The 10,464-nt window shown below is 36.8% G+C and overlaps 1 protein-coding gene across 4 annotated transcripts in view; it reads right to left on the reverse strand.

Moving 5' to 3' along the window:
* The window catches only part of RASA2 (RAS p21 protein activator 2), a 119,791-nt gene that overhangs the window by 60,965 nt on the left and 48,362 nt on the right, over positions 1-10,464 (reverse strand). For all 4 annotated transcript variants that reach the window (XM_055086243.1, XM_024131875.3, XM_024131874.3 and 1 more), the window contains exon 5: positions 9,948-10,024. In XM_055086243.1, the coding sequence (XP_054942218.1) occupies positions 9,948-10,024 (77 nt within the window). The remainder of the gene's footprint in view (positions 1-9,947; positions 10,025-10,464) is intronic.

A 10,464-nucleotide genomic window follows, 5' to 3' on the forward strand; every position in this document is an offset into this window, starting at 1 on the left:
GGGAGAGGCCACAACAGAGGGAGGCCCGCAAACCACAAAAAAAAAAAAAAAAAAAAAAAAAAAATCAATCAACAAGATTCACCATATTAACAGATGAAAACAAAAAAAGCATAAGATCGTTTGAATATCCATCCCTGATAAAAATTCTCAGCAAACTAGGAACAAAAGGGAACTTTCTCAACCTGATGAAGGATGGCTAACATTGTACTTACTGGTGAAAAACTGAAGGTTTTCCCCCTAAGATAAGGAATAAGACAGGATGTCTGCTCTCACAACTTCTATTCAACATCATACTGGAGGTTCTGGCCAGTACAATAAGGTAAGAAGCAGAAATAAAAGGTATCCAGACTGAAAAGGAAGAAGTAAAACTCTATTCATAGAGGACACAATTGTCTATGTACAAAATTAAATGGAATCTGTTTTTAAAAAGCTAGTAGAACTAATAAGTGAATGTAAAAAGGTTACAGGATACAAAACAATTTTTTAAATTTCCATATAGTAGCAACAACCATATATTCAATTTGTCTCAAGTTTCTCTCCTCAGGTTCTTTCCCTCAGCCTGTTTCTCTAATATAAAGATCACTGCCTGGACTTTAAGTCACTCTGTACCTATCTAATTTTTCTGTTTTTCTCTCCACATTTCTTGACCTCCCCACTCACTCCTCACCCTAGTGAAACCCAGTTTTTTCTGCATTTGTCATTCTATAGATAGTCTCCTCATTAAGGTCCCCTGAATGTCAAATGCTATCCATATTTTTCAGGGCTCCTTTCACTGGACTTCTTAGCTGCATGCAATATTCCTGATGACTCTCTCCTTGAAACCCTCTTCTCTCTTGGTTTCCTTGAACCTCACTCTCCTAACTTCCCTCATATCACCTATCTGTCTCCTTCATGTTTTCCTCACATGTTTTTCTACGTCTACTGCTGGATTTGCTCTCAGTCAACTGCTCTCTCTATGCTACATAACCTCCCTTAAGCCTACTTCTATCACATCTATTCTTACGGCCACAACTATCATCAACCATACATTTCTATATGAGATCTCACCACAGAGTTAAAGATTTTTATATCTAAATGCCTGATGGAAATCCCTACCTAGATGTTCAAGAGCAGCTAAAACTCAACTCATTAACATCTCTTATTAAAGCAGCTTTTCTTCATTGTGTATACCACCTCCACCAAGCAACACAATCTAGAAATCTAGAGCCACACTTAAATTCTCCTTCCTCCTCACTTTCTATATCTAATCAATCAGTAAGTTTCAGTGATTCTACTCTTTAAATATTACTTCATCTGGCCTCTTTTCTCACATCTGCAACTGTTGCTCTGGCACAGAAGCCATCGCCTCTGACTTGGATCACCCTAACACCCTTCAAATTCACCTTTCTATACTTACTGCTGTCACAAATCTGATCTTTCTAAAATGCAAATTTGTCCATACTCTATGGTCTACAATCTTCCAATAGTTCCATAAGCTCATATAAGTTTTATAAGGTCACATGGTACATAAGCGCCTCTTAAGATCTAGCTCCAGCCTATTTACCAATTTCTGACCGATCTTTGACTCAAGGTTCCTATATTAGGCAACATCAAACTGCTTTTAATTATACACACACACAAACACCATGCTGTTTCTTGCCTCCATATTTTTGCCTATACTATTCTTTCCTTCTGGGGAAAAAAAAACCCTCACTTTTTCTAGGCAAGCTACTTTCTCTTCATCCTTTAAGAAGACAGTGTCACCTTTCGTCATTTAGTTATTTTAAAATTTATTTAGTGCCTATTAAGTGCCAGATGCTGGGGCCATGAGGTGAGTAAGACAAACACGGCCCCTGCCCTCATGCAGCACAGAGTCTACCTGAAGAAAGAGATAACAAGCAATAAATGAAAAATAATAATAATCAGAAATACTGGCAAATGCTATGGAAGAAGAATAGGTACCCTATTTTAGAGTGATATTTAAGTTGAAACTTAAAGGACAAGAATGAACCAGGTAGAAGAAGAATGGGCATAACGGCATTCCAGGCAAAAGGAAAGGCAAATGTACATCTCTGAGCTGGAAGAGTAATGTCACATTTGAAGAAGTGAGAGAAGACCAGCAAGCATATGAAGAGGAAGCACGCCACAAAATGAAATCAAAGAGGCAGGCCGGGTCACTGGTTCTTATGGGCCACGGTAAGGAGATTGGATTTTATTCTAAAAGCACTGCAAAAATCACTAAGTGTTTAAGCAGGGGACTGCCATGATCTAGTTTATGTTTCAGAAGACTGCTCTGGGCTGCTTATAAAGAGAATGGATTGCAGACTGGAAGACCAGCTAAAAGATTATTGAAATAGTCAAGGTAAGAAATGATTGGTGGTTTGAAATAAGGAGATGTCAGTAAGTATTATTAAAAATTAGAAAACTCAAGAAAAATTTTTATAGAATCAGTAAGAAATAGATCCAATCTTGGGGGAGAGAGAGGAGAAAAGATTTTAAGTGACTACCATATTTCTGGCTTGAGCTGTGGGGAGGAGCTGGATAGATACAAGAATCAATATTGCAGTTTTAAATGTGTTAAATTTGCAATGCTGTGAGACATCGAAGGTAGGTAGACATGTAAGTTTGGAGCTAGAAAAAAGATCTGGGTTGAATGCATAAGGTGTAGACAATTTTTTTAAAACTTTTTATTTTGAAATAATTTCTGACTTCCAAAAAGTTGTTAAATAATATGCAGAGTTCCTGTATACCCATCACCCAATGTTAACATTTTGTGTAATCAGAGTAGAATTATAGAAGCAGAAAACTAACATTGATATGATGTTAGTTAATAATAAATAACAAGTTGTATTTAGCTGTCATGTCTCCTTAGTCCCATCCATCCTAAAACAGTTCCTTATTTTTCCTGCTTTGCCCCATGATCTTGCCAGTACCGGCCAGTTACTTTGTAGAATATTCCTTAAATTGAACTTGTCTGATGTCTGTTCATGATTAGATTGAGGTTATGCGTCTCGGTATCCTTCTCAATGGAAATTAACAGGAGGTACTGAATGTCTCATTATCAGTGACATTAACTTTGATCACTCATTTAAGATGGTACCTATCAGACATCTTATAGGGTTATTCTTTGAGACTATGCATATATGCTGTTTGTCATTACACTTATGCTCACTTATTTAGCATCTCTAGGTGATTCGTCCCTGCACTAATTATTATTGTAATGTTTGCTAATAGTGATGTTTCTATTTCCATCACTTGTCCTATATTCATCAATAAGGAAAAGCAGTCCTTTCTCTCCCATGTATTTACTTAATTGTTACATCAGCATTGGCTCATGGATATTTATTTTATTCTACAGGTTTTAATCCATTATTATCATTATTTATTTTGATGATCAAATTGTCCCAGATTTGGTTATTTGGAGCTCTTTCAAGTTGACCTCAACATCCTTTCCACATGTCCTCATTATTTTTTGAGCAATTCCTTACTTTATGATTCCATAGATGCTCTGGGCTCATCTTGTATTTTTTCTCTGCCCAAACCCGGAAACTAGTCACTGCTAAAAAGACAAAACAAAACAAAACCCCTCCACGTTCTTTTTATTGGAGCAGTTCTAATACTGTAGCCATTGGCCACATTTAGCTATTTAAATTATAATTAATTAAAATTAGACAAAATTTAAAATTTAGCTCTTTAGTTGCACTAGTCATATTTCAAGTTTTCAATAAGCCACACAAAGCTACTGGTCACCATATTGGACAGTTAAGACATAAACATTTTCATCATCACAGAAAGATCTAGTGCATAGTGTTGACTAGAGAATGGTATTTAGAAATCAAGATATGGGTGCTAAGTATGCTCATTGCTACTGGGATGACACTGTTTGCAGGGCTTCTCAGTGAACACTCAGAGCTAGTGTACACACACACACACACACACACACACACACACACACACACACACATCTATTAGACAATCTTACTTTGAGAAGTCTGCATTCAAAGGAGAGCGGAGAAATGGGGATGGTAGCTGGGAGAGGGGGCTGGAGATGAGGTCTGGGAAGGCATGGCTTTTAGAATGGAAGATCCTAGAACATGTTTACATGCTGGTGAGAACAATCTAAAAGAGCAGGTAAAGCTGATGAAACAGAAGAAGGGATAACTGAAGGAGCAAAGTCCTTTGTAGGGGAAAGAGAAAGAATCCAGAGTTCAGATGGAAGAATTCACTCCCAACAAGAAAAGGAGCACCTCATCGACTAAAACATAAGGACAAAAAGATGGAGGCCAATACAGGTTTGCAGATTTGGATTCAGGAAGATGTGACCAATTTGCAGTCTGTAGTGATGGAGAATCTCATAGGTGTATTAGAGAAGCACAGTAAAACTCCGTGATAGTTGTTAAGTATCCATGTAAGGTTTCTGATCATGAATTTAAAGTAAAATTAGTCTTTCTGTGTGATTTTCTCCAGCAATATTCAGGTGCAGACTGAACACAGAAGAAGTTGAGTTCATTCATATAAAAGGGATATAAATATAAAAGGAAGAGAAGATCAGGGGAGTTTAGGGAAACTGTAAGAAAATGACTATAGTGACAGATCACAGAAAAAGACTTAGAAGAAAGTAAAAATAGGAGCAGGTAAGAATGTGGTAGAGATTAGCAGATGGAGGTCTTACTGAAGTTCAGGAAATGCTACAGTGGGGAGCTTCCAGGTCTGGAGAATAATAGCAACTGCTGGGATATGAACCTTTCCACACACTACTCCCCAAAACTGTAGTTCAGCAAGGAGCACAAAGAAAACAATACATAAAACCATGCCTTGAGCATTACTGAAAAAAACGAAAATACCACAAACTTCAAATACCTCTAAAGTTGAGAAATCAGCAATAAGTTCCACAAAACTACTACTGGAGTTCTGTTGCTGTATGGACAGTGAATATGGACAGTGGAGGCTTAAGTGAAAAAGAGAAGGAAGAAAAGAATGCAGATCAGCATATGTCCACATACAGACCTGTTTGTGAACATTTACAGCAGTTTTCTTTATAACAGCCTCAAATGGGAAACAATTCAAATATCCATCAACTGGTGAATGGGTAAACAAATTCCATACAAAGGAACACAATTTGTAAGTAAAAAGAAATGGACTGGTTTCCAGTTCTAGGACAAGATGGAGTACATGCATACCTCCTCTTCTTCCCATTAAGCATTGCTAAAAACCCTAGATGTTAAACAAACATAAGAAAACTGAAAGGTGAAGAGAAGAAGGCAAGCCAGTTAGACATCTTGGGACCCAAGGAAATTGGAACCCAGCAGTGAATTCCCTGGGCTTTCTTACACTTTATATATCCCAGACTGAGTGCTAGAGAAGCTACCAACCCAGAAACACCCACCAATGGGAGCAGACAACAAAATGCCCTAAGAAAAGCCAGCTTTCTCTAGCCAAAGGACCAGGAACTGGGCAGCTTAGCAGGACAGAAACCATTTTTAGACAATAACCATCTACTCCAATCAAACACCATGAGAAACACTGTGGATCCACCCTCACCCCCATCAACAAAGGCCCAAAGTTGAGGGGAGAGCCTAGACTTCTACCTCTGACAGGTTGTAATGAGCCCCTTCTTCCCATGGAGTCAGTAGAGACCACACGAGGAGCCTGGATTTCCATCACCAGCCAGCACCAATGAAGCACTCCTCTCCCTCCGTGCCAGGGTGGTGACAGAGAATGCTGAGTGGGAAGGCAAGACTTTCACCGCTTTCTAGGGGTAACTAACTCCTCCCAACCAGGGTGTCAGTGGAGGCCACGTGGAGCAGTAGTAAGGTCCTCCTCCCTATCCCACCAAAGTGGTAACAGGAAGGAGTTAAGGGGAGCGTGAACTACGACTCTCGTTCAGCAGTAACAAGGAACACTTCTCACTCCTCCTCCAGGGTTATCAGGAGCGCTTGAGTCAGGAACCTGGACTTCTACCTCTACCTGACAGTAATGAAGCTGGGACTCCTCTTCCCCCACAAGCAGAGGGTCAGAGGAGCCTGGCTAAAAGAGAAGATTTAAACAAGATCTAGAGTCTCATTATATAATACCCAAAATGTCCAGGATAGAACTGAAAACCATTCAACATATGAAAAACCAGACAATCTACAACTTAAATGAGAAAAGACAACTGGCAGATGACAAGACTGAAATAACATGGATGTTGGACTTATCTGACAAAAATGTGAAAGCAGCCACCATAAAAATGATTCAATGAGCAATTATGAACATGTTTGAAATACATGAAAAAATAGAAAGTTTCATCAAAAAAATAGTAAGTCTCACCAAGGAAATAAAGATATAAAGAAGAACCAAATGGAAATTTTAGGACTTAAAAATACAATAACCAAAATAAAAATAATTCAATAGTTGAGTTTAACAGTAGAATGGAGAGGACAGAGGAAAAACCAGTAAGCTTTTAAAGAGAGAACAACAGAAATAACCCAATATGAACAACGGAGGGAAAATAGACCAGAAAAAAAAAGGGCAGAGCCTCAGGGATGTGTGGGACAATAACAGATCTAACATTCATGCCACTGGAGTCTCAAAAGAAGAGGAGAGAAAGCTGGCATGGTTGATAAATTTAACAAGAAATAATGGCTAAAAGTTTCCCAACTGGCAAAAGACATAAGCATATAGATTCAAGCTGAGCCAACATCAAACATGATAAACCCAAACAAATCTGTAGTCAAACTAAAACACTTAGAAAACTAAAGACAAAGAAAAAAATCCTGAAAGCATCCAGAGAGAAACATAGGAAAACCTGCATAGGAAAAACACTTTGAATGATAGTGGATTTCTCATCAAAAATCATGGAGGCCAGAGGAAGTGGTACATTTTTCATGTGCTGGAAAAAAAAAAAAAAAAAAAAAAAGAACTATCAACCAAGAATTCTATATCCAGTGAAAATATCCTTCAGGAATCAAGAAAAAAATCAAGACATTCTCAGATGAAGAAAAACTAAAAGAATGTCACCAGTAGACCTATCCTAAAAAAATGGTAAGAGGAAATTCTCTAAACATAAAGACAGTGATAAAAGAAGGGATCCTGAAATGACAGGAAGGAGAGAACATGGAAAGGGCAAAAATATGAGTAAATACAATAGACCTAGAATTCTCTACTTTTCTAAATTGTGTTAATAACTGAAAGAAAAATTATAACACTTTGATGTGGTTTTCACTGTTGCACAGGAAATACTTAACAAAATTATATTACAAATGGTGGAGGATTAAAAAGGTTTCTTCATTTTATTCTAACTGCTAAAATGTCAACAACAGTAGACTATAAGTTACACATGTACAATGTAATACCTAAAGCAACCACTAAAAAAACTATACAAAGAGATACACTATAGATTAAAAAAACACTATAGATAAATCAAAATGTAATTCTAAACAATGTTCAAGTAACCCACAGGAAAAAGAAAATAGAGGGGACAGAAAACAAAAAACAAAATGGCGGATTTAAGCCTAACATATCCATAATTATATTATAAGTAAATGTATAAATTCACTAAATAAAAGACAGAAATTGGCAAAACAGATTTTAAAAAGTGATGCAACTATATTCAATCTTTAAGAAACTTGTGCACAACTGGCTGGATCTGAGTGGAAAAAAGCCAATCTCAAAAGGTCACAAACTATTAAGAGTCCATTTACATAAGATTTTTGAAATGACAAAGTTTTAGATACAGAGACAGATTAGAGGTTGCAAAAGATTAGGGATGGGGGTGGGGAAGGAGTGGGTGTGACTATAAAGGGGTAGCATGAGGTAAATAGTTATAGTGATAAAATAGTTTTGTATCTTGATTGTGGTGGTGGTTACACAAATCTACACGTGATAAAATGATACCCTGTACACTATACAATGTCAATTTTCTGGTTTTTATACTGTATTTATAGTTATGTAAGATGTAACCACTGAAGGAAACTAAGTGAAGAGTACACAGGACCTCTCTGCACTTTGCAATTTCTTGCAAATCTATGATTATCTCAAAATTAAAAAAAAAAAAAAAATCAAACTGCCAGAGTTCAAATCCAGGCTCTACTCTCCCTGTACAAACCTGGGCTTATTTAACCAATCTGCGCATCGTTTTGTCATCTGTAAAACGAGGACAACAGTATCTACCAAGTTATGGCAAGAAACAAGAAAATAATACCTAAAAAAGGATGAACTCCTGATACATAATGTGGATGAATCTCAAAAGCATGCTAAGTAAAAGACACAAGAGACTATATATTATATAGATCTGTTCATATGACATTTTGGAAAAGACAAAAACTATAAGGAGAGAAATCAGATCATGGTTGCCTAGAGCTGGATATAAAGAGAGGGGACTGAACACATCTCTGATTAATGCCTTTTGGTATAGTTCTGACTTTTGAAGTCATCCTGATATTCTACATATTCAGTAAAATAAAAGTAAACCAACAAGGATGGGGGAAAACAACATTAAACTAAATGCAAACCAAATCAATCCAATTAACTGTATTTCAAATGTACAACACATAATTGCACTGAGCACGGCAGAGAGTAATCCAAATACTTTCACCATATGCTCTCAGTCTAGAGGGAAAAGCTGTAAACAAATCCTGTTTTTAGTAGGTAAATCCAAACTGAGGAACATGTGAAAAAACAACTGGCCTGTATTCTTCAAAAATCTCACTACCATGAAAGACAAAGAATAGCTAAAAGTACAGGTTAAGGAGATTAGAGACATGACAACTGAATGTAATACATAATCTTGAACTGGATCCTTTCTTGGAGAGAAAAAAAATGTCTTAAAGGACATTATTGGAACAGTTGACAAAAGTGAAATACTGTAACTGTATATTAAAGTACTGAAATATAAAAACTACAGATTATACTTTTATTGTAACAATGTTAAATTTCCTGAATTTGATAACTGTACTAAAGTACATTTAAATATTATATTTAAGAGAATATCCTTTTTCTTAGGAAATACACACGGATATATTAAGGATCATAATATGTGCAACCTTCTTTAAAAGAGTTCAGAAAAAATTAACTGAGTAATATTATATATAATATTTTATGTATATATAAGCACATAAATATCAATATGTATATTTATATAGAGAGAGACTACCTCAAAGGATCTGGGGTGTTCATAATTAAGAGAATAAATTATAGTCTGGAGCAGCAGTAGAAGAGTAATATTGACCATACTCCCTGGGGCTCTAAAGTATATGGGTATGGTAGAATACATAGCCTCAGACTGAGAAGGCAGTAGAGGAAACAGTACTTCAGGGGATATTCATGTATCAGTTAAGGCAAAGAGAAGGCAGTAGAGGAAACAGTACTTCAGGGGATATTCATGTATCAGTTAAGGCAAAGAGAGAAAACATTCAGAAGTCAGGGATATCCCATTGTTTGTTGACAACACAGAGGAAGGGTTTGGGTGAGAGGGAAAAGGTGGAGGATTGGGCTGAAACAGATTTCCAGATCAGTTAGAAGATTAGAGACGGGGTGATAAAAATAAGTTGAGAGAAAAGAGGAAAAAAGGAAATCAAAGTAGGTGAGAATCAATACTGGTAATCTCAAGGTACACATTTAGTTTTAGCCCCAAGGTCCCTAATGCTCTGCTGTGTTATACCTAGAGTTTCTAGAGGTCCTCTACTGGAAAGCTTTTCCAACTCATTGCTGCTAGGTGGTTAGACACGTTTATCTGTAATCCTATATCTATTATGTAACACACATTAAATAAATACTGGTTGAACGAATTAATGACTCATCATATGTAATGTGAGTAGACTAGATGTGAGAAAATAAAGTGGAAAACAAATTAATAAAGGAATGGTATAGCAGAGTTCATTTCTGCAAAAAGTTTCTAAAGTATTTAAAATAAGGAGTTGGCTTAAAATTCAAAGAATACAAAATGGAGAATTATATCTAGTTGACTTTGGTAAAAGAAATATGCTTACTGTACAACAAGCTGCTGGCACACAGTTCCATTTTCTGTTATCAGTTCATTCAGTTTTAATTCAAGGTGAACTTTACCCTATAATGAAAAAAAAATTACAAACTGAGAAGTCTATTTTACTGATAAAATATTAATTAAAGGTATGTACTTTTTCAAATGGTAGCCATCATATTTAGTTATTCACTAACTAAATACTAGTGATCCTTAGCACATGGCTTTGTCTCCATTAAGTACTTGTTAAATGACTAATAACCAACAATGTAGATCAAAATCTGAAAAACAAGCAGTCAAATGTTATTTGACGTTATATCAAACGTGGTATTAGGGCTTCCCTGGTGGCGCAGTGGTTGAGAGTCCGCCTGCCGATGCAGGGGACACAGGTTCGTGTCCCAGTCTGGGAAGATCCCACATGCCGCGGAGCGGCTGGGCCCGTGTGCCATGGTCGCTGAGCCTGCGCATCCGGAGCCTGTGCTCCGCAACGGGAGTGGCCACAACAGTGGGAGGCCTGTGTACTGCGA

Source organism: Physeter macrocephalus, chromosome 1 (genome assembly GCF_002837175.3).
Source record: "Physeter macrocephalus isolate SW-GA chromosome 1, ASM283717v5, whole genome shotgun sequence".
Lineage (NCBI taxonomy): Eukaryota > Metazoa > Chordata > Mammalia > Artiodactyla > Physeteridae > Physeter > Physeter macrocephalus.